Genomic DNA, 24,594 nt, shown 5'->3' with positions numbered 1-24,594 from the left:
AGGAGGCCAAGGCCCGATTTGGGCTATAGCGCCATTGGAGAGAGAGAGTCAACATCAGTTGTTTTGCTAGTGCAGTTGTATGTACATCAGATCCATCAACCTAGATGCCTCAGAATCTGGTGCAGTCAAAGCGCTTCGATGTCGAAAAATCGATAAATTCAATCCAATGTAGGCAAGATATTCATAAAAATTTCCGTACAGAATTAAAATCAGTAAAGTTGTATTTTAAAGAAGAAGGCATTAATGGGCAAAAATCGGCATTTTCCGGTAGGAACATGTATGGCTCATATGTATCAAATTATGATATAAGGCTTTTCTAGTGTCAAATCCATGTGTAAATTCCATTTCCGTTTTAGCTTTCACGGAGTTCGCTGCAGTTCTTTGTATGAGATATTTTTGGGTTTTCTAGAACTATTAACATAAGCCAATTCGTTAGTATTATTCCAGTCATGTAAAATCTTTCTGATAAATAGCCTTAAAGAACTGCATGAAATAAATCCTGAATATAGGCAACAATGATTACACTTGCTGTCATAATGTTGCATAATAGTTTTTATTGGGAAAAAATGAAATGAGTTAGAATATTTCAATGCGAAGACTTTTATTTATAAATAATTTAAGGTGGAATATACTAAAACTCCATACAAAATTAATATTTATATAAAAACAATTTGACAATATTTACAATAGCTTATACACTACATACTAATACAACATAATGGCTCCGTTGGCTTTTTCCTCTAAAACTGGTATGACTGTCTCCACTTCTCTCTCTGTATTTGCGATCAAGATTAGAATGATATTTGTAAACGATACTACAGCTGCTCCGACGACGAACCTAAACAAAAACACAATATAGTTATGTATATAATTATTAATATAACTATTAATAAACTATATCAATATAGTTATGTTGTAGTTTATTAATAGTTATGTTTTCTTTGACAAAACGAGATAAAAGAAGCAAACAATGATTCTACACAGAATGTAAAACCAAAATCGATCAAATTAGAAATATATGAGTAGCAACTAGAAAGGAAAATCGCCTAAGTGAATACAAGTTAGAAAAAGTGGATCAACAACAAATTCGGTACATATAATTCGTTCGAGATACACTGTAAGTTATTTGTTTTCTTTTTTTTGGCGTGGCACGAGAATTTTATGATTCTGAATTTGATCTAAAGTAGACAAACGATTGTGGTTTTCAGTTCGATCTATTTCAAACAAAGAGGCAATGTAAAACCAAGAGATCCCGTCAAAGCTGAGCAGATTAACAAAAATGATAATGCAACATTCAAAAATTTAGCCACTTCAATTCAACCACTATCTTCAACATAGCTGTAGAAGGAAAAGTCCCAAGAGGAGCAGTATCAAAAGAATTAGTCTTGTACACAAATACTAATGTACACAGACGATTGGGAAGAAAGAAACGCTGGAAAAGGTTTTGCAAATAAAACTTGTCCGATTGATTTCAAAATTCCTTTAACTGTCTGTGAACACACATTAAAGATAAAATGGGAATCGGTTAAATCAAAAATATACTCACCAGAAAGAATACCCGAGTTCTGCCATATTTTCCGAGGTCCATTCATTGTCCCTGTCTTCTCTGGAAAGCACGCTGTACTGTACATTCAAAAAGAACTGCGCCGTCCACAGACAAATAGCTATCACGTCGCTGACAACTAAAACAGTGTGGAGTAAATTTAAAGCTACAAAAATCAAAATTTTCAAGTTTCAAAAAAAGTTCAAATAAAATTCCTACATTCAAGTTATTGATATTCACTCAGAATTTGGCTCAAATATATATAAATTATGTTGTACCGGAAGTGGGTAGCTACTTTGTTATTTTAAATAGAACATCTTATATATTATTGCATTTTTAAAGTCTACGTAAAATTTTAGACAAATTTTGTAAAGGTACCACAGGTCAAACCTTCATATTTTTTGAGAGTCATTTTTTTTTCAAAAATTTTGATAGAGACAAACTTTTCAAAGTTAATGGCTCATCCATTAACAAACATAATGTGTTAAAAACTTCGACTCACAAGAAATAGGTAACTTTTTTTCAGGAATGTTTTTCTTGGATTGGTATTAAACCCAAATCATAACTATCAATAATAAAAGTAATGTCACTAATTCAGACAAACAATATATATCCGTACTACACATTAATGGATTCTCTGGACAAATGTCGAAAATGTTGCCAAATTATATCAATTTTGGACATAAATCGTCAAAAACATCTCAAAAATATTTTTCAAAATTGGAACATAATGTTAATAAAGTTCATCAACCGGATTTTATTTATAAAATAAATTGTAGACTGCAATTCAACATATATTGGACAAACACATCAATATCAACATAGAAGGGTTGTTGCACACAAACATGTACTTATTGAAAATGGCAAATAACTGAAACGTATCAACTGATATTGATGACGGATATATACAGTGATTACACCCAAATGCAAAACAAAAGCTTAAACAAATTCTATATCTATATGAATATTAAATACCTAAATGAAAATGAGTGGCTGTTATAGTATGGTATGTAAGAATTATCTATAATATATCCTACCTGCTAGGAAGTTCCAAAAATACAATCCCGTCACTTTGGTTAAGCATCTGTAAGTTGTGGTGGCCGTGTTAATGGCGGCGAAAAGGGCACTCAGTCCTGAGAAAAACAAGCCCGCACAAACTGCTACAGTTGTTCCAAGCCAAAAGCCGTATGATAAAAATTCTGGTTCGTACTTTAACAGCTCAATAACTGAAAAAAAGTAAATTACAATAATTATATAGAGCTAGAGGACTGTACTTTGAAGTTTAAAAATATTCATGAAAGTCTCCCCATTGAAAAAATATTTGTCTACGATATTATTTACGGAAATGAAGATAATTTCAAATTATCACACTGTAGCTATGTACTCGTGGTAGCTAATCCCATTTCATTATACTATTAAAAAGAATTGAGTTAAAAATATACACTTTCGAACGATATTATAATCTATTTATTATAAACCATTAATTTTCGGCAATCAATCGTATAAAAGAAACGTTAAAGTGTGAACCGACTAATAATAAGCAGCTAATTAGTAATGCGTGCAGCGTCTTGACAATAGACACCTTGTTACATCACACCGAGTACACGGTTTAAGAGTTAGAAACAGAAAATTGTGTGTGTGACCAAAATTTAATGAGTGTATACAATAAATAACAAAGACATCTCTACACACTTAGTAGAAGTGGCTTTAATAAATATGCTTCGGAAAAATATGCACTAAATAGTCTTTGTCAATTAATGTTGATACATAATTAATCGTAAAACTGTGCTTTAATTATTTATGGTGTACATTATTATATCAATTGCGCGAGTTCAAAAAATAAAATAAAAAGTATGGAAACCGAACGAATTTTTTTTATTAAAAAATACATCAACCGTAAAAGGTTCTTAACAGTGGTTTAGAAGTTTATTCAGAATTGTGGTTTGCACTGTACAATGTCCAGTAAACAATCTTAAATTACCGATATTATTAGGCCAGTAAAGAAAAAAAAGCTGAATAAATCTTATACAGGCTGATTACGTACATATTGTACTTGGTAGAAGCTTAGATCGTAGTCAGTTTTCTATTTTACAATTTAATAATAAAGTGCCAAATGCTAATTTAGAGCCTATTTGTTTTCTGCTCCTCCTCGTGCCTCCTTACAACATAAATTGGCGACCGGTTTTCAGCCCTAGCAGGCTTTAAGCAGGACGATGATTTCGAAGTGTTCGAAGAAAGATTGAAGCAGTAATTGTTGGCAAATTTAAATTGAACCTTATGGAAAGGTAGCCGTATTGTTAACTGTCTTAAGTGAAGATATCTATAACATTTTGAAAAATTTATGTTCACCGGCTAAGCCAAAAGATAAAAGCTACAACGAAATAATTAGATTACTGGCTAGTCAATTTAAACCCAGAGTTTCTATATATAGACGAAGAATAAAGTTTGATTCATTGAAACAAGGTCAGGAGTCAATCAATGATTGGTTTATTAAAGTTAAAAATGTGGCAGCAGAGTGCGACTTCGGCACAAATCTATTATAAAAAGTCCAGGAAAACATTGTTGTAGGGATAAGACAAGGCCCAATAGGAAGGAGTTGAAAGAGCTGCTTGAAATCGCTGTGTCAAAAGAAGCTTCTATGAGGGAAGCTAGAGAGATTGATATCAACTATGGTGAGAATAATGCAAGTGTACGAAGGCATACTGACGTGAAGCAAGGATATTTTAAGGCAAGTTCAGAGTATAATAGAAAGACAAATATGAAGGTAAATTCTAATAATGTACTATGTTTTCATTTGAAAGTAAAACAAAATATATGGAGTGCACAAAATCGAATCAACATGAGAATCTGAAGGTAGACAACCATACCTACAAATATGCCTCCACTTTTCCATACCTAGCAACAACATCAACACACCTAGCACAAAACAACAACATCAGTCAAGAAATACAAGCACGGATTCTTAGCGGTAATAAGTGCTTTTATGCATACAAAGACTTAATGAAAAGTAAGTTACTGAATCGTGAGTCTAAGCTTAGAATCTACAAAACAGTAATAATTAGACCAGTGGTCACATATGGATGTGAAACGTGGACCCTCTCAATCACTGATGAAAATCAACTGAGAATATTTGAGCGCAAAATAGTAAGGAAAATATTTGGAGCAACCCAATGCAGCGATGGTTCGTGGAGAATTAAAATTAACCACGAGCTGGATGAACTAATGCAGAGCGCAGATATTGTCAGATTTGTAAAGTCACAAAGACTAAACTGGCTTGGTCACCTAGAAAAATGCCAGATAATCGAGCTGTAAAAGTAGTCCAGAGATGGAAGCCCCAAGGAAACAGAACAAGAGGAAGGCCCCGTGAAAGATGGATAGACGACGTAGAGAGGGATCTTAAAACCATGAACATCAGGCAGTGGCGAAGGAAAGTATCCGACAGGGCAGAATGGAAGAACATTGTTAAGCAGGCCAAGACTCGCAAAGGGTTGTAGCGCCATTAGAAGAAGAAGACTATGTTTTCATTGTAATAAAGATAATCACGATTTTAAAAATTGTAAATTTAAAAGTTATACACGTAAGAACTGTAAAAAGAAAGGGCATATTGTTAAGGCTTGCAAAACAAAAATGGACAAAAAATTTTGTATTCAGCCAAATAAAGAGCCGTAGGTCCAAACATTGGATTTTTATAGTTGATATTTTTAGTTTAGAAAATGATTTGTTAGAGCCAATCAAAATGCACGTATTACTTAATGATATACCCATAACGTTTGAGGTTGATACTGGGACAGAGCTGTCTTGTTACTCTTGTTTACCATATAATATATTTATATATATATATATATATATATATATATATATATATATATATATATATATATATATATATTGAATTTGAAATTTCCGCGGGAGCTATATGTGGTTTCAGTTGTTTTCCGGGTTTGACTCCGCGTTAAATATTTTTGGTTTTTAGAAAAACCATTGTTTTGACGACGTTTCGGCAAGGTCACACTTGCCATTGTCAAGTCAGATTCTGCTTCGTCTTGATGTTACAGGCTAAAAACACATGATGTTACAGTTTCTAAAAACCAAAAATATTTAACGCGGAGTCAAACCCGGAAAACAACTGAAACCATATATATATATATATATATATATATATATATAAAGAAAAGTTTCTTCAGGTCAATATACAACCAACTACCATTATGTAAAAGTTTATCATAGCTCGGTAGTTACTCCAAAATGACAAATTAGATTACTTGTTAAGATAAATAATAGGGAACAGAATCCATTCTTTTAATTGTTGAGGGGGCTACAAAATGTTTATTAGGCCGTGATATTTGGTATGATTTTGGTTTAAGTTTGAAGGGTCCAAATGTCTATTTAAGCGACAGTAAGGTAAGTAGGATTAGCTTGATATTGAATACAGTTTGTCAAAAATCTACTACAGAAGATATTATAAATAAGTTTACAAATTTATTTAAGAATGATTTAGGGATATTTAAATATGAAAAGATTAAATTAGAAATTGAAGAAGGAACTACACCTATTTTTCGGAAACCAGTTCCGATACCCTTTGCATTTAGGGAAAAAGTAGTTAAAGAGATTAAAGAGAGAAATTAAAAGAAAGTAAAGTGATAGAGCAAGTGCCCAATGCAAACTGGGGAACACCGTTAGTACCAGTGGACCAAGCTAATGGAATAGATGTCAGGGTTTGTGCTAACTACGAAGTTACAATAAATAATTTTTTGCAAAATGTTAATCACCCCATTCACAGAGTTGAAGATCTATTTACAGCGTTGTAATGAGGGAAACAGTTCAGCAAGTTAGATTTTTTAAATGCGTACAATCAATTACAGGTGGAACCAAATACAGCAGAACTTTCGATTTTCACTTCGGAAATCATTCTCAAAATATAAAACATTAATAAATTAAACAAATTTTGTTTTTTGTTACTTGTTGAAAAATTCTATTAATTTAATTTTATCTGACTCATTCATATTAATAATTCAGACATATATTAATACATTTTTTGACACGCCCTAAGTTAACACTGGCAAAACACACTGATTAAACGTTTTTCTTTTAAGGCATATTGGTATATCAGACGATTTGAAAATATGGTTCAGCTTGCCGAAGGCTGCCCAAGTCAGTCTTATACGACGGAGAAGCTCAACGGTTTGGTTATCTTTTCCTATGCGAATCTCATGACCTAGGTATTTATACGCCGTTACCTGGTCTATGTATCTTGTTCCTACACATATATCTTCGCTGACTACAAGATTTGTAATCATCTGGGTTTTAGATATATTTATTTTCAATCCCCCTTCTAGCGAGGAAAGGTAGAGCTGATTTAAAAGTTCTTTGGCCTCATCTATCCTATCAGCTATTAGTACAATATCATCTGCAAACCTTAGATGGTTAAGCTTTTCTCCGTTTATGTTTATGCCCTTGTCGGTCAGTTTTGCCCTTTTACATATATATTCCAAAAGCGTAGTGAACAGTTTCGGCGATATGGTGTCCCCCTGGCGTACTCCACGTTGTATCGGGAATTTCTGGGTTTGACGATCACCGACTCTAACACTGGCTGTTGCGTTTTGGTATATGTGTTTAATTATATTTATATACCGATAGTTAATTCGGAATTCTGTCAAGGCTTCCAACATTTTTTGTTGATTTGCGGTGTCGAATGCCTTTTCATAGTCGACAAATATTAAAACTAGTGGTTTATTATATTCAGTGCATTTTTCTATAAGATTTTTTATTACCAGTAGGTGATCGTTTGTTCCATAGCCTTTTCTAAAACCCGCCCGTTCTATGGGCTGATAAAATTCCAATTTATTTTCTAGTCGTTTCGTAATTATTTTTGTAAATAGTTTATAAATATGTGAAAGTAGACTTATGGGCCTGTAATTCCTGAAGTCGGTAGCATCCCCTTTTTTATGAAGTATGATAATTTCTGCGTTATACCACTGTGTTGGTGTTATTGCTTCCTGCAAACATCTAGTGAATAGTTTGGCAAGGACCTGCCATAATCTTTTTCCAGCCACTTTCAAGGCATCTGCCACTATTTCATCGCCTCCGGGGGACTTATTGTTTTTCATTTCTTGCACTGACCTTCGAACTTCATTGGGTGTTACGTCCGGTAAAATTTCAGATCCCTGATTGATTATCTTTGGTAATGATCCACTCCGGTTACATTGCTGTTCTTTGTATAGTTGTCTATAAAAACTCTCTATCGTGTTTATAATTTGAACTCTATCCTCAATGATTTGCCCCTGTTCATTTCTTAATTTGTGGACGTTTTTTCTTCCAATGGACATGCTCTGTCTGAGTACTTTCAAGCTTTTGTTTTCTTCTTCTTCTATTACTCTAGTTATTTCCATCGTATTGTATCGTCTCAGACCTTTTCTAACTTCTTTTTAATTTTTTTATTCAAAATTCTTAGTTCATTTTGGTTATGATCCTGATTTTCCCTAAGTTTTCCTCTTTCCTCTAGAAGATGTTTTGTGTTGTGGCTTAATTTTTTGTTATTGTTTTCAGGACGAGGACAGTATTTCTTTTCAGCTTCTTTCAATATTTGAGTAATATTATTGTTCATTTCATTGATGCTGATATTCTCTAAGTCGTGTGTATCCAAACTAGTCTTAATATTTTCTTCGTAAAGTGTTATATCTTCTGGGAACAGCCACCTTCCACTTTTCTTTTTGAGGATTATTTTTGTTCTTTCAACTTCAGTGTTAAAAGTAGTTTTTGCTCTAATTATTCTATGGTCGCTCCCTGTTGAAAATTTATTCAATATTGTTACATCCTGAACAATATCTTTCCGATTTGATATTATGAATCTCATTTTTTGTTCTTTGGTTCGGACTCTTCCATGTCCACTTACGTTGGGGTTTCTTTCCGAAGAATGAGTTCATCACAAAGAGATTTTCCTGATGTAAGAAGTCAAGAAGCCTGTTACCTCTCTCATTTCTCTCACCAAATCCAAAGTTTCCCATAGCAGATTCTGCATCATCTTGTTTGAATCCCAATTTGACGTTAAAATCTCCAATTATCAATGTGTAATGTGTTTTTGAAGTTTGTATAGCTGCTCTGATATCTTCATAAAATTGATCAACTTCCTCATCTAGGTGGCTCGTAGTTGGTGCGTAAGCCTGTATAATTTTAAGTTTGTATCTTGGGTTTAATTTAAAAATAAGATAAATGACTCTGGTACATATACTTTTTATTGTGATTATGTTTGGTACCCATTTTTTATGGATTGAGAATAATATAACTTGAGAATACCCGTCAGAAAAATCATAGTCCATTATGCAGACGTGCAAATTTTCAAAATTCAAATCCGGCTATATTATGCGAAATACCTGAAACACCTCGTATATCCACATATTTCATATTAATAACACAAAACTTTTTATATTTAATCTACTGTAGTTAATATAGAAACAACTTTACAATTAACAATTCCTCCGATGATGCAAGTGATTGCACAAGAAACAAGTTTTTCGATGGAATTCACATTTACTATTTTTATCGACTGATGGCAAATGTAGGATACTTAAAAGGTGAAAATTATTAAAGTGTTTTAAGGTGTCGTCGTGTTAATAACTTTGGCATACTTTTAGGTCGTAAATTTGACCCCCGTTATTTTTATATTTCGATGCCAAAACTATGCACTTCGTTTAAATTCAGGTTATTGCATGAGTAACCGGTATTTTATGAAATTTTTTAGTGAGTACTTATTTTTTCATAATATGTAAGTTTATTAGCATTACTTAAGACCGTGCCGGTTTCAGCTTGCGTAAAGGAGGGACTCTGAACTAAATAGAGGTTCTTCAGTACTCTGTAGAAGACAGACTGGGCGGGGGAGTTCTCAACTCCGACACGGCATTTCCCAATGGCTGATAGGGAAATTCCTGCAGATATGCAGGAGAGGTACGAATAAGGTTTAGCCAAATAAGAATCCGCGGATCAGCTAAGGACATGACACTGGTCAGCTGTGTCATTTGTGGCCCGTGGCTGAGGAATACAATTCCTGACTGGTGCGGTACCACAAAGTCGCAGGCGGCAATCAAGTTTATTTAATCGGCTGTGATACTGCGAACACTCACCAACCCATCTGACAGGCATGGTGTTTTAATGCCAATATACCCCTTAATAGTAGGTCTTCTAACAGGGCACTATAAACTGAATAGACACTTGAAGCTGATGGGATTATCAGATGATGACCTGTACAGATTCTGTCACCTCGAAGAAGAAACAGCAGAGCACATTTTATGTCAGTGTGACAGTCTGGCAAATGTGCGGTTCTTTGCATTAGGAGAAGAAAATCCACCGGCAAATAGCTACATGGAAGGTACAGTCTCGAAGCTACTAGACTTTATAAAAAGGGTCAGGCTAGAGAATGTTATCTAGGACTAGAGGACCACAATAAATCTGAAAAGGTCGCAGTGGAATAGGCTGAAAGGCCGTCTCTCTTAATCTAATCTAATCTATACCAATAAACTATGTTCTTTGTATTCTGACCAGTATTAAAGAAAAAAGGTTTTTTACTGGCCAGGGAAACATTATGTCCATACCCTTTACCAGAATATCCATGGGAAAGAATTGGCATTGACATTTTCACATGTTATGGTACAAGTTATCTAGTAGCTTATGATTCTTTTTCAAACTGGATAGAGCTTCACTCTATAAAAGACAAATCTGTTTTTTCTGTCATTAAAGTTTTAAAGTCAATGCTTGCTATACATCTTTCACCAGCTTATATATGCTGTGATAATGTTCCTTTCAATAGCTATCATTTTAAAAACTTTGCTACAGAATGGAATTTTCAAATTAAGTTTAGAAGTCCCAATTATCCGCGGTCAAATGGGCTTGCTGAGAAAGGTGTAGCAATTGCTAAGAGTATTGTTAAAAAGTCTATTGATGATAGGTCTGATGTTGAATCAGCATTATTACAATATAGGAATTCACCCCTTAAACACATTGGTTATACTCCTTCACAGCTCTTAATGAGTAGACACTGTAGAACCAAATTACCTATTGATCAAGATATGTTAAAACCAGCTTTATGCATAAATGTGAAAGGAAAATTAAGTAAAAGGAGAAATGTGTATGTCAGAGACTATAACCAAGGTGTTAAGGATTTAGAGTAGTTAGAACCTGAGACAGGTGTTGTTATGTACAATCAATGTCAAAAGAGGTGGGAACCACCCCAAATAGTATCGCAGCATGAGGCCCCAAGGTCTTATATCTTGAGAGATGAGCATAAAAATATTGTCCGTCGCAATAGAGTAGATATTAGAGAATCCCTAAATAGATTTAAGTCACAACCAACTATAATACTTACGAATACAAGTGATGTAGATTTAGATCAAGAACCCTCATCCTCAACACAGACAACAGAGGCAGAGTTGCCTACCTCTACTGACATACAAAATAATGTCACTGAACAAGCAGATAATTATAGAACTAAATCAGGTAGAGTTGTTAAACCACCTTTAAAACTGAATTTGTAAAAAGGGGGAGATTTAATATGTGTTATATAAATGCCATATGTAAAGGTGGCTGAAGTCCTAAAAGGTAATGGTAATGACAGTTACCTGTTAGGACAGTTGTCATCTAGGCGCCTGTCGGTAGTGTCGGTAGCAGCCGCAACACTTAGGTTAGAAGTTATTGATACACATGTGTTATGTATTCTTGAATAAACAGCTATACTAAAGATATCTAATGTTTATTTTAAGTCATATCTTACATCTAGGACTTGAGGACCACAATAGATCTGAAAAGGTCGCAGTGGAATAGGCCAAAAAGCCACCTCTCTAAATCTAATCTAATCTACCCCTTAAAGCCGCGATGTCAGAGTTTAAAACAAATACAGATTTATCCCAGGTGAGTAGGACGCATCCAAATTTTATATTGATATCTTAGTCTGTCTCAAGCATTCTGGAGGGGACAAAAAACTGACTATACGGAAACCCAAAAACCTCATAACTCTTTACATTAGTACATACAATGCCAGAAGTCTACTGTCCGAGGAGAGATTCACAGAAATGGAAACTGAAATGAATAAAATTAGGTATCAGGTATGTCATCAGGGTGTCATAGGTATCAGCGAAGTTAGAAAGAGAGGTGAATCTTTGAAAACACTGAAATCAGGGCATATATTCTATCAGATCGGCCTTGAAACTAGATCAGTTTCTAACTACTATCAGTAAATAAATTAAGGAAAGTGTTTAATCTATTTTTGCAGCAAAGAGAGGTGCCCAAATAATGGAACAATGCTATAACCATCCTTTTACATAAAAAAAGAGATAGAACAGACATAGAAAATTATAAACCTATTAGCCTGTTGAACCACTATACAAGCTCTTCATTAGGTTAGTGACATATAAATTTGTTAAATGAATTGGACTTTGCATGTTCGAAGGTGGGTCTCAGAATGAACTTGTTCAAAACTAATTTTATGACAAATATGGTTCCCAACAACCATTTAACCATTCAAGACAAAGTGGTAAAACTGGTGGAGAAATATACCTATTTGGGTCATAAAATAAAAATCGGCAGGGATAACCAGACATGCGAAATCGGTCGAAATGCGGCCAACATACCAATTAGCCTCAAAAGAAAAGTATTACCGATCATGACCTATGGCGGGGAGTCATATAAACTATGACTCCAGCCAAGACTAAGGCTTCGAAATTGGGAGTGGCGCAGAGACGAATGGAACGGTCTATGCTGGGAGTGACGTTGTAGGACCGAATAATAAACGAAGATCTGCGAAGAAGGACGAGTATTGCTGATGCTGCGCAGAACGCATAACGGAACTGAAATAGAACTGGGCAGGCCATGTAGCGAGAATGCACGGCTCACGCTGGACGAGGAAAATTACAAATTGGAGGCCAAAAGCAGACAATCGTAGTAGAAGAAGACCACCTACACGTTGGGCTGACGACATCAGGCGTATCACCAAAAATTGGCAACAAAGACCACAAAATCGTAAAGAATGGAGGAATTTAAGGAATGCCTATGTCTAGCAGAGTATGTATAGAAAAATGTATGTTGATGTAGAAATGTTTGTTGTTTGTTCTAGTATCATATCGAGTTTCCAGAATTTTTCTTCATCTATGACATGGCTTTTTGCCAATAGTCAGATAAAATTTTTGATATTGAGTCGTTTAGTAGTTGATGAATAGCTTCGAGTTTACATTTGGTAAGTTAACTACCGTCATGGCTGAACACTTAAAAACTATACTTCAAACAGTACTAGTGTGGTGTTAATATAACAGAGCGTCATGTACATTTAACACTACAGTCTTCAAGTTCACTTGGAAGTTTATGCTATTTTTATTGCACGAATTCACTTCAAATTGAAACTCCGCCTGCAGTTTTGTTTATGGATCGAGTATCTCGACAAAACTATTGCCGGTCCCAAGTCCGGATTAAGGAGGAGGGGGTCTACAGCCAGGTTAGCACCCTACTGATAGTAGTAGTATTGAAGTCTCTAAACCAAGAGAGCAGGAAATTACAAAAGAGCCTGTAGAAAAAAATATAGACATGTGGACTACAAAAGACGAAGAAAAAAGTAAAGGGTCAAATTATGCTAGATGACTATCTAATGATTTACAGTGGTGTTGCGAAAGAAACCAGAGCCAAAGAAGGAGTCGCCCTGTTAGTACACAGAAAATAAATGAGAGACCCTAAGAACCTGTAGCGAAGAAATACACTCCAGGATTGGCCAAGCAAGATCAGCCACCAGACAGCTACACGGACTATTATGGAATAAAAAAATAACAAAAGAAAATAAAAGAAGAATCTATAAAACAATAATAGAAAGTATTGGGCTGTACGGCGCCGAACTCTGGGAAATAAACCAAAGAAACAAATCAAAAATTAAGGCCTTGGAAATGAACGACTTGATAGGGTGAGAAACGAAGATATTCGGAGAGAAATGGAAATCGATCTAGACATAATAGACACAATCGAAGCCAAAAGACTTAGCTGGTATGGACACCTTCAGAGAATGCCTGAAAATAGATGGCCAAAAAAAATAGAAAAATGGACTCCGCCAACTAGAAGAAAACGAGGTAGACCAAGACGATCCTGGAGAGACGATGTCGACGATGCAATGACCGCCAGAGATTTAACAACTGAAGATTGCTTCGACAGAAAACGTTGGAAATTAGGATTCGGGCACCAGCTGTAGAAGACTCGCTTGTTATATATATATATATATATATATATATATATATATATATATATATATATATATATATATATATAATATATATATACATATATATATATTATATATTATATATATATATATATATATATATATATATATATATATATATATATATATACAGATTGAACGAATTTAAAACGGAACATACAATTTAATATATGTCTGTTTGAACTGCATTTGAAATAGTGGACCAATATAAAACTTGGACAAAAATAAATCCATACCCGGTGATAGACATTGTATAAAATATCGTTCAACTCTCTGTCTCCTTTAAAGGAAAGAGGAGCTTGCCTAATAGTCGGAGAGATAGAGCCGAAATTTTGAACTGATCAGTAATAAGACATTTCTCTATTGGAATATATTCATTGTAACTGGGTTAAGACTTTGCCTTACGGGCGGACGCCCCTCGTGGTACAGGGTTTGGCTATACAGGGATGAAGTTGTCATTTTTTTCGGAAAAATTAACGATCGATAATATGGCTGAAAATTTGCCCAGAGTAAGATCTTGGTATAACTAGACGAAATCCCAAAGGGCGGACGCGAGAGTGGATACATAAGGGGTGGCGGACAGGGGTGAAATTGCAATTTTTTGGGGAAAAATTAACGATAAGTAATATGTCCGCCATTTTCATGGCTCATTATTTAGCCCCTAAAAACTCTAAATCGAAAAGAGCGGATAGCTGGGTTGTTACAGGGAGCCATAAAACGGGATCAAATGTACCACTTGCCTGCGCATTTTAGGTCTCGGTAACAATTTTCAAACTGATTTTATTATGATATTTTTATACCGATTGATTTGAAAATTTGTATGCTCACTTCTGTTACTATTCTGAAAAGCGTCAAGTAGAGTTTTCCTCAAAATTTTCCAAAAAAATTTCCGTAAATGAAAATTTTCGTAATTTTTTGAGGTAAAATCTAATTTGTAGAATCCTTTCGATTTTCTGTCAGTTATACCATGATTTTTTTCCAAAAATTTTTAAACGATTTTTCCGATAAGAAAAAAAAAATTAGAAAAACTTTTCTAAAACATTTGATAAAACTCTACGTCATCGTCTGAATCTTTTATAGAATATTTTGTAGTTTTAAAATGATATTACGATAATGTTTTTTTTTTCAAACTAAAGTCATATTTACTTTACAAATCACATTTTTTTCTTAAATATACCTCTGGGCAAATTTTCAGCCATATTATCGATCGTTAATTTTTCCGAAAAAAAAATGACAACTTCATCCCTGTATAGCCACCCCCTGTACCACGAGGGGCGTCCGCCTGTAAGGCAAAGTCTTAACCCAGTTACAATGAATATGTTCCAATAGAGAAATGTCATATTACTGATCAGTTCAAAATTTCGGCTCTATCTCTTGTACTATAAGGAAGCGATAAGTGGTTTGACAGCATAATAACTGCTTGTGTAATCTAGTTTTTTCAGTGATTCTAGGCAACCTATTTGGGTGGAGTTTTAACTTGTTCTTGAAAGAATTCAGAATCCAGCAGCCCGCTGAAGTATTGGATTTTTATAATATAATTATTTGACAACCTTTTGTTGGCCAACCACCTAGAGCGGAGTTGAGCCGAAATACATTGATTTCGTATGTTCCGTTTTAAATTCGTTCAATCTGTATATATATATAGCCCTAAATGATGAATATATAATCATTATGGGTGATTTTAACGCCCGTGTTTCACAAATGTAGAACTTAATATAAATGTACAGGAAGTTCGGAAAATACTTGAAAATCTGAAGAACAGAAAAGCAGCAGGTAAAGACGGGATACCAAACGAATTACTGAAATATTGTGGAACAGCAATGACAGAACAATTAACAACATTAATTAATAAAATTATAAAACACAATAAAATACCGAAAGAATGGAGAACGAGCGAACTAATTCTACTATTCAAAAAAGGAGATAAAAAATAGCCAGAAAACTACAGAGGTATAAAGCAAATTACTTAGAAATCACTAGAGTATAATAGACGAGCATTTCTGTGTCTGATTGACCTAAAGAAAGCGTTTGACAGAGTAAGACTCAAAGATGTAATCAATCTTCTGTATAGTAGAGAAGTTCACTTAAATATTATACAAACTATCGAAAACATCAGTCTACCAAAACAACAAAATGGAAGTCAGAATAGAAGGACAACTTACATAATCTATAGAAATAGGCTGCGGAATAAGACAAGGGGACTCTTTGAGTCCCATGCTCTTCAATTTAATCATGGATAAAATCATTAAAAGCGTTAACAAAGTAAGAGGATACAGAATGGGAAACAAAGAAATAAAAATACTCTGTTACACAGACGACGCAATATTGATAGCCCAAAATGAAGATAGTCTGCAAAGACTGGCCCACAAATTTAACATAAGAGCAAAAGAATTTAATATCTCATCTCAGGAAACTAAAACAATTGTAGTCAACAAAGAACGAAAGAACCAACCAGATGTAAAATAGAAATTGATGTAATGCAGTATTGAACGTAAGTAATGAAAATAAAATACCTACGAAATATACTGTCTAGCTATGGAGACCTGGACAAAGAAGTGAGAGATTAAGTACAAAAAACAAATAGACTATATGGCGAAACAGACACATTAACACTGAGATGAAATCAAGAATTTATAAAGCCAGTGTAAGACCAATAATGACATATGCCTCAGAAACAAGACTCAACACAGCTACAACGTAAAGGCTGCTGGAAACGGCAGAGATGAGCGTACTGAGAAGAATTACAGGAAATATGCTGAGAGATCGAAAAAGAAGTCAAGGCATTAGAAGAAAATGTAAGGTAGTGTATAAATGAACACGAAATAGACAAAAGAATGGAATAACCACATAAGCAGAATAGAGGAGACCCGTGTCGTTAAAATAGCAAGAGATAAGTCACCAATCGGCAGAAGAAGTGTCGGACGACCGCGCAAAAGATGGAGTGATAATCATCCATAGATGTATTAATCCGCCAATGAACAAGCAGAATTGCTTATAAAGAGAAAGAAGAATCTACTTTACTATTTACTACTAATTAATTATTAACTATCTCAACACAGCGGACCATTTAGGTCAAAGCTTTCATAACTAATCCAAAATAGTTATAAATTCGTGAAATATACTTTACTTGGATAATAATGCTGCTATTTATGTATACAATTATTCTTTTAAATAATAAATGACCAATGTCCATTGTAATTCAAAATTAACATTACATACTTGACCCTAATAAAAAATCTCACCTTGATCGATAATAACAAACTTCCTGAAAATTACTCACCATCGATATCGTATGTCCTCCATCCATAAGCTACATTCAATTCCTTTTTCCCGTCGAACAATCCAAAGTTAATCTTACCGTCACTTTCTAGAGGATTCTTGATCCTTTTGGCCCTAGCACTTACCCAGTGTTTTGTCCCTAAACTAGCCACTAACAGAGCCATGGAGATGCAAGCCACGAAAAACGTGATAAATACCATTCCCCTTTTGAAATAATTCATTTTATGGCATAGTTATTTCACAATTTTGAAAAATTTTCTTTTAATAACCCACAGATTAGGTCGGTGTTTTTTTATGCCCGTTAATTCAATTCCTGCTTTAATTTAACACTGCAATCACTAAGAAATATTTACAAATTTGTTCAATAAGTTTATTTATAGCTACACGAACTTTTATAAAACACTATTAATGTCACTGATCTTATTTAAACTGACCACGATAGGAAGTTCACTAAAATATCCACTTTTATAGAGGCTTGTGCGTATAGAAACTCATCCAACCTTATATCCTGGAAAATACGGCAGTACCTGTCTTCATCTGACGTTAAAATCACCAATAAACACAATATCTTCGGTTTTCATGTTTTCTGTAGGTCGGTGCTGGATCATTAAGTACCATATTTCCTGTTCCACATATTTGATGAAATATATACACGATTATTGAACACTTATCAAAAATTCTGATCACTTTATAGACGGTTCACTATACCACCACAGATAAAACGGTACTGCCAGGAATCTTCAAGCGACTGGGTGGAGGTTTTAGGATTACGATTTCAGCAATGAAAGTTATGCTGGTCACACCGAAGTACGTTTGCATTTATTATTACTATTTGCACCTTTACGTGACTCGGTCGACGGTAACAGGTAGACGGGGCAGTGCCGGACTCGCGGTTTGCAACAGGTGGTACCTTAATAAAATAAATTAGAGCGGAGACAGGGTTAGACTCAGCCTAAGATTATTTTGTTTTCAGAGGTAAATTGAAAAATAATAAAATAAAAAATGTACGTATACAGGGTGTTTCATTAATAATTCGAAATATTTTAACTGTTGATTCCTGGGCTCAAAATAGTAAGCTTTAAACCAAATCACTTATGCATATAATCACAAAACTTAAATAAAATGTGGCTCCTTACAGAGTTACAGGGTGTTTTTGTTGTGATGTATCAAAAAAGGGTATTTTAATATATGTAGCGCCATCTTTGTATAACTTTTGTAAACACTCAATGTATGGCGTGTTGCCAATATTGCTTATTGAAATAAAGATGAAGTCGTTGATATCGAACGAAACATGGCGTTTGTTATTTCAATGTACCCCAGAAAATCCTCACTTCCACTATAATTTTCAAGAGTTTTATTTAGAAATTTAACTAATTGTACCCAGTACTTTAAAACTATCTGACATATTCTTGTACTTGGCAGGAAGTGTAGGTACTGCACACCTTACAGTAGTCGCCAAATATGAAGAACCAAGGGAGCGCATTATGATACTTTGAGCACGCCCAACGGTAGATACAATTGGTACATAAGTTACGTAGAACAGTTCTAGTTAAATATAACAACCTATATTCATATGTCTTCGTCAGAAGAAGACTCACAGTCACTGTTACTCGAATAGTCCCCAAGATTAATGACGATAGGAGTAATTTCCGAATATAGATCAGTTTATATTTCTCTTTCAAAATATTCATCTTCTATCTTTATAACATGATTGCACCGTTTTTTTTTTATTCTTCAATACCTTCTTCTTTTCCTTCCTTCTTGTATGTAGGCTTTAAAGCCTGTTTCTTCTTCAATATTAGCCTCCTAAATTGTTTAAATTGTCGCACCATCGTTTTCTTGGTCTGCCAATACTTCTTCGTCCATTTGGTGACTTATCTCGTGCTATTCGTACCATCCTATCCTCTGCCATTCTATTAATGTGTTCGTTCCACTCCTGTATCCGTTTTGTCACCCATCCATTTATGTCTTCTATATTGCATGCTCTTCTTATGTTTTCGCTTCTCTCCCTATCCAACAGACTTTTCCCTGATATTCGTCGGAGTATTTTCATCTCTGTTTTTTCTAGTAGTCGTCCCGTTTTAGACGTGTTAGGTCTTGTCTCCGTCGTGTATGTTAATATAGGTCTAATTGCTGCTTTATAGATTCTTGTTTTTGTACCTTGTCTTAGGTGTTTGTTCTTCCAGATTGTGTCATTAAGAGATCTCGCCGCTTTACTTGCTTTTAACCTTTTTTGTCGTACTTTTTCTTCAACATCTCCGTAACTAGTTATATCTATTCCCAGATATCTAAACCTTGCTTCCTGGTTTATTATTTTTCCATCAATTTCGATTTTACATCATTGTGGGTATTTAGATGTTGTCATACATTTGGTTCTTTCTGCTGATATTATCATATTGTATTCATTTGGCTGTTGTATTGAAGATGTGTGGTCATCTTTGGAGCTCGTCTTCTGTCTCGGCGATTAATGCGACGCCGTCTGCATAACATATTTGGATTTCTTTGTTCTCCATTCTGTAGTTATGACCTTTACGCATTGCTTGTATTATTTCGTCCATTATTATATTAAAGAGAAGTGGGCTTAACGAGTCACCCTGTCTGACTCCGTTTTGTACTGGTATACACTGTGTTAGTTTCCATTTATCTTTGCCTGTATTCGATTATGGAAGTAGATGTTTTCGATGGTTTGTATAATATTGATTGGTAGCTTTCTTTTATACAGTCGGTGTAAGACGTCTTCGACTTGGATGAGATCGAAACCCTTTGTCAGTCTATAGAACATGCTGGTTTATTGTACTCGATGACCTTTTCTGTGATTTGTCTTAGTACAAATTCAAAATTTCAGATCCGAAAGATCCTGCGACGTCTACGCAGGATCTTCCGGATCTGAATCCTTGTTGTTCATCTCAAAAAGTTATTTTATTGATTTTGTTGGTTAGGACTTTTGTGGTAAGCTTAAGTGCGATGTTCAGTAGATTTATACATCTATAATTGTTGGGATCTTCTTTATCTCCTTTCTTGAACATTGGTATCATTATGCTGTTTCTCCATGCGTCTGGTATCTTGCAATATTAGTTTTTGTATAAGTTTTGTCATCTCTAGGGTTATACTTTCTCCTCCATGTTTTAGAACCTCGTTGGTTATTCCGTTTGGTCCTGGTGACTTTCTATTTTTGAGATAATTTATGGCTATTTCTACTTTCTGAAAACTGATTTCTATTTAGTGTCTTATTTCAGGTACGTTAAGGTGTTGATTATTATTTTCTTTTGCTTTAAACAGTTCCGTCAGGTATCTTTCCCATTAGTTTGCTGGTATGTTATTGTATTCCGTCAATTTTGTCATGTCTTTCCGTTGGTTTATTATGAATCTCCATACATATTTGTTTTTGTACCGTAGAAGTCGCTCTCTATCCTTTTTGTAAACTGTTCCCACTGTTCATTTTTTCTTCTTCTTACCAACTGCTTTGTTTCATTTCGTATTCTTCTATAGGTGTTTCGCGAGTTTGGGGTATTTAATGTTTTGTACTTCGTGTAGGCCTCTCGTTTCTCTTTTATTTCTTTTCTGAACCATGGTGTATTGTTGTTTCTTTTGTTCAGTATGACTTTTCGTTTTCCTAGAGCTTCTGTTGCAGCTTCTTCAATGTTGTTTTTAATTTTCTCCCAGCTCGCGTTTATATCTTCGATGTCGTCTATTTGTTTCAGCTGTATCTTCTGTGCTAGCCTCCTTTGGTACATTTCTCTTGTAGAGTCGTTACACAATGATTATACATAGAATTTTTTCTCGGTGATTTCCTGTAGAAAATGTTTTGGTGTTATTCTCATTCTTATCTTTGCTAGTACTAGCTTGTGTTCACTCCCTGCGTCTGCTGAGTTTAAAGTTCGGATATCTAGAATTTGCTTTGGGTGGATTTTTCTATTAGTGACTATAAAATCAATTATAGATTTGTGCATTCTTCAATACCGATTTTATTAAATTTTTCTTTTGCTAATTTTCTTACGTCTTTAAGTTTGAAGATGCCATTCCTTTGACCGACATTATCCTTAACCATTGCCCAAAAACATTGTGGATGATAAATAAAAAAAATCAAAATTTTAATTTTATTAAAAAAAACTTTTTACTGACGAGGCTACATTATACGTAGAGGAGTATTTAACTATAGAAACAGCCACAGTTGGAGATAATTTGTTGGGTTCTTATGAATTACCAGCAACTTTGAATGGTAACTCGTATTTAGAGTTTCTACAAACTGCACTTTTCGACGATCTAGAAGATTTTCCACTTAATCAAAGAAGAGATATGTGGTTCATGTGGGATGGAGCTTCGCCGTATTATCCTTTAATAGAACGGAACTATCTAAATCGGCAATTTCCTCATCGTTGGATTGGCAGATTGAGTGTGTGGCCGCCTAGAACAGCCGATGTAATACCTTAAATTTTTATTTCTGAAAATTATATATGAAATCACTGGTATACTCACAAGAAAATAATCGTCAATCACTATGGCAGCAAATAGTTAATTCTTAAAATGGATTTCCTTTTGACTTTCTGTTACAAAACTGTAAATATTGTTGTAAATGAAAGTGATTTTTAAGTTCTAGATAATTGGTGGAATAAGTCATTTTGACTTTCTGATCTCCTGTTTCAAAATTTTAAATATTACTGAATTTTAATTGATTTTTCAAGTACTAGATATCTGATGGATTAATTCTTTTGACTTATTTGTGATACAAACCTTTAAATGTTGAGTTTTAAGAGATTTGAAACATTGATAAGAAACGTTGATTTGTCAACAAAAAGATCTTCTATAAGAGACTCTCCAAATTACGTCTGTAATTACGTCTCCAAACTCTGTACCTAAATTGATGTACACATTCTTAACGAACTGTAGTTATGACAGTGTCGTCGTCAATTCTCAATTTATTTTATAGTTTTTTACAATATACTCCCCAGTTGTTTTTTTTTTTATGATATACTCGTTCTTTTAACTACACAATAAATAAAAAACATATAATATCATTGGCTTTATTAGATATAACTGATTACAAAACGATTCTCCTGTAAAAAGGTAAAAAACAACATACCAAAAATTTCCAAAAACATAACCGTATTAAAAAAAAGAGCGACAACTACTAGAGAGGAGTCAAATGCAACAAATTTCCAAAGCAAATTTATCTATAGCCGTTAATTGTTATTTTTAATGACAAATTGATAAGACAAATCACAGATATATATTTGTTTTCTAAATTACAGTCACCACAAAATTCAAGGGCACTTACTAACAATAGGTACCGTGCGTCATCTTGGTGTGACGTCACGGCGAAATTTTTTGAGGTTATATGATCTTAAACAGACCGAACTTCGCCACAAACTTTTGAGAACTATTAAAAATTGGATAAAAAGGCAAAATATCTTGCAACAAGGTTAAGAACAACTTTTACTTAGTAAATATATGGAATAAACTGGAAGAGTATTAATAATTTTCGTTGCGATTTACACCAAATAATTGTGGCTGTTACCGATTGTTGAGAATCAAAAACTAAACAAAACAAAACATCGTGGAAGGTCTGTACTAATATGGAGAGAGAATGAATCATATATTTTTCTTCTTGTTACTTGATGTCATAGTTGATAATTTTAATTTCTTGCAATATTGTACAAATTTTCGTGGGATTATTTAGTGTGTGGTAGTGTAACGTCATCCGTCTTTGATGTGGAAGACAGAGAAGTGTCTTTAAGAAATAAAAAGAGTGTGACTTAATAGTCCTTCTAAGAATGCCCACATATATATCCTTAAGATATGCAGAAAAACTGATATAATTTCCATAAATGCACAGAGATAAACAGATCTTTTGTTAAATCTGTAACCAAAAGTCTCGCACAAGCTACAAGAATATTATACTTTCAAAATTATATTGTTCCATATTGGTGAGCATATTATTCCATATTAGTGAGCAACCAAAAGTTAAGACTAATGTTTGATACCATATGCAGCAGCTATAAACGAAACGTAAGAAGGAAATGAATCTTCACAGCTACCTATAAACCCAGAAAACGTTGTATGATTACAGAAATAGGAGTTTTAGGAGATAATAACAAAAACTTTGAATCAACTTATGAGACACATTTTAGACGAGTAAATTTTGTTTCATCCATTAATTTGCATAATAGACCTTATCCAGCACCCGTGACACTGCGTTAACATTAATAATAAACTTTGAAATAAATAAATAAATAAAACGGAGCAAACAAAACATCTACCGCAATTTTGCGGCGATTTGGTCAACTAGGACATCGATCCTTTCGCTGGTACCCTTAAAACTTCTTGGATCGGGACCGATCATCTGGATAAGTTGGGGCACTTCTTGCGTGGATACTTGGACGAACTTAGCTAGCGCCTTCAAGCACCTGAAGAGTTGTTCCTCTGGCGGTTTGGAGTTGAAATACTGGAGCAGAGCCATGGTGAGCTCGACGGCCACGTCATCGAATACCTAAAAGGGACAGATTTTGTTGTAGTGTTTAAAAAATTCAGTTGTAATAAACGGGGTTTGGTTTATACTACTACAGAGATATTGCGTTTAAATGAATTACTCTTGTATTACTAATACTGAGGTTTAAAAATTAAAAGTCACGTACAATTGACCAGATAGATTCCCCTGTTAATAACTGTGCCCAATTATGTAAATAAATAAAGATTTTTCAACCATTTCTCTTTATATAATACGTAAAATATTCTCTAAAAACTATAAATTCATTCTAAACGATAAAGGCACAAACTGAGGCTTAGTGTTAATAGCTTTTTTATCTGCTCACGTAACAAAATGATGAGTATGGCATTAATTGGTTATCATAATTCAACACACAGTTCGCGAACTGTTCAAATACATGGTAAAAGTCGGAAAATGAGTATTAGCTTCTACGGTTTTGCGTTAAGATGATCTAAAAACAAGTGTTTTATGTTTTCAAGAGGCTTCACTTCTAGAGGAAACGTTTTAGCAACTATCATCGTTCGAAAGTAACTGTCGCTGAACTTAACCTAACATAACCTAACAAAAAACTCGATATTTTAATATGTTGTACTTTTGGCTCCGATTCGGCGACTTGGACAATATGTTTCACTGTTGTGTGTATAGTATAGCATAGTAACTTTTGGCTATGTGTTTGTCTACTGCGAGATATATCTTATTTGACAGTAAACGTTTATTGTGATTAATATTCCAAATAACTACACTATAAGAAAGGAACAATATTTTCAATATTTTACAGTGGAATAAGACAGTAATTTAAATTATCTAGCGTGATACAAAAGTAGTCCGGAGTATATCTCACAAGAACCTATAACAATAATGTGTAAAAAGCACAAAAGAAAGCCAAAAACAACAAAACGCCAGTACCGGGAAGCATAAAAATGGAAGTGCTGAAATATGGAGGCGCAAGGATCGTATTATTTATACGAGAGCTGTTCAATAAAATCAAAGCAGGAGAGGAGATTCCAGATAAGTGGAATCTATCATAAATGTCCTCCATTTTCAAAA

The 24,594-nt window shown here is 34.2% G+C and overlaps 2 protein-coding genes across 5 annotated transcripts in view; both read right to left on the bottom strand.

Annotated features, from left to right (window-relative positions):
- Window positions 1–590: 590 nt before the first annotated feature.
- LOC140434056 (clarin-2) lies at window positions 591–17,900 on the bottom strand. The gene is made up of 4 exons (XM_072522055.1): window positions 17,065–17,900; window positions 2,581–2,769; window positions 1,547–1,682; window positions 591–838 (listed from the first exon to the last, which is right to left on the bottom strand). Exons 1-4 carry the CDS (start codon window positions 17,282–17,284, stop codon window positions 706–708), a joined length of 678 nt encoding a protein of 225 aa, XP_072378156.1. The 5' UTR covers window positions 17,285–17,900; the 3' UTR covers window positions 591–705.
- Window positions 17,901–22,070: 4,170 nt separating this feature from the next.
- Window positions 22,071–24,594, bottom strand: part of LOC140434054 (uncharacterized) — a 37,712-nt gene continuing 35,188 nt past the window's right edge. For all 4 annotated transcript variants that reach the window (XM_072522054.1, XM_072522051.1, XM_072522053.1 and 1 more), the window contains one exon: window positions 22,071–23,550. In XM_072522054.1, coding sequence (XP_072378155.1) covers window positions 23,317–23,550 — 234 coding nt within the window. In that variant the 3' untranslated portion in view covers window positions 22,071–23,316. The remainder of the gene's footprint in view (window positions 23,551–24,594) is intronic.

The sequence above is a fragment of the Diabrotica undecimpunctata genome, chromosome 2, assembly GCF_040954645.1.
Source record: "Diabrotica undecimpunctata isolate CICGRU chromosome 2, icDiaUnde3, whole genome shotgun sequence".
Classification (NCBI taxonomy): Eukaryota; Metazoa; Arthropoda; class Insecta; order Coleoptera; family Chrysomelidae; genus Diabrotica; species Diabrotica undecimpunctata.
The sequence above is the reverse complement of the archived record's forward strand: the minus strand, read 5'-3'. Positions and strand labels throughout refer to the sequence as shown.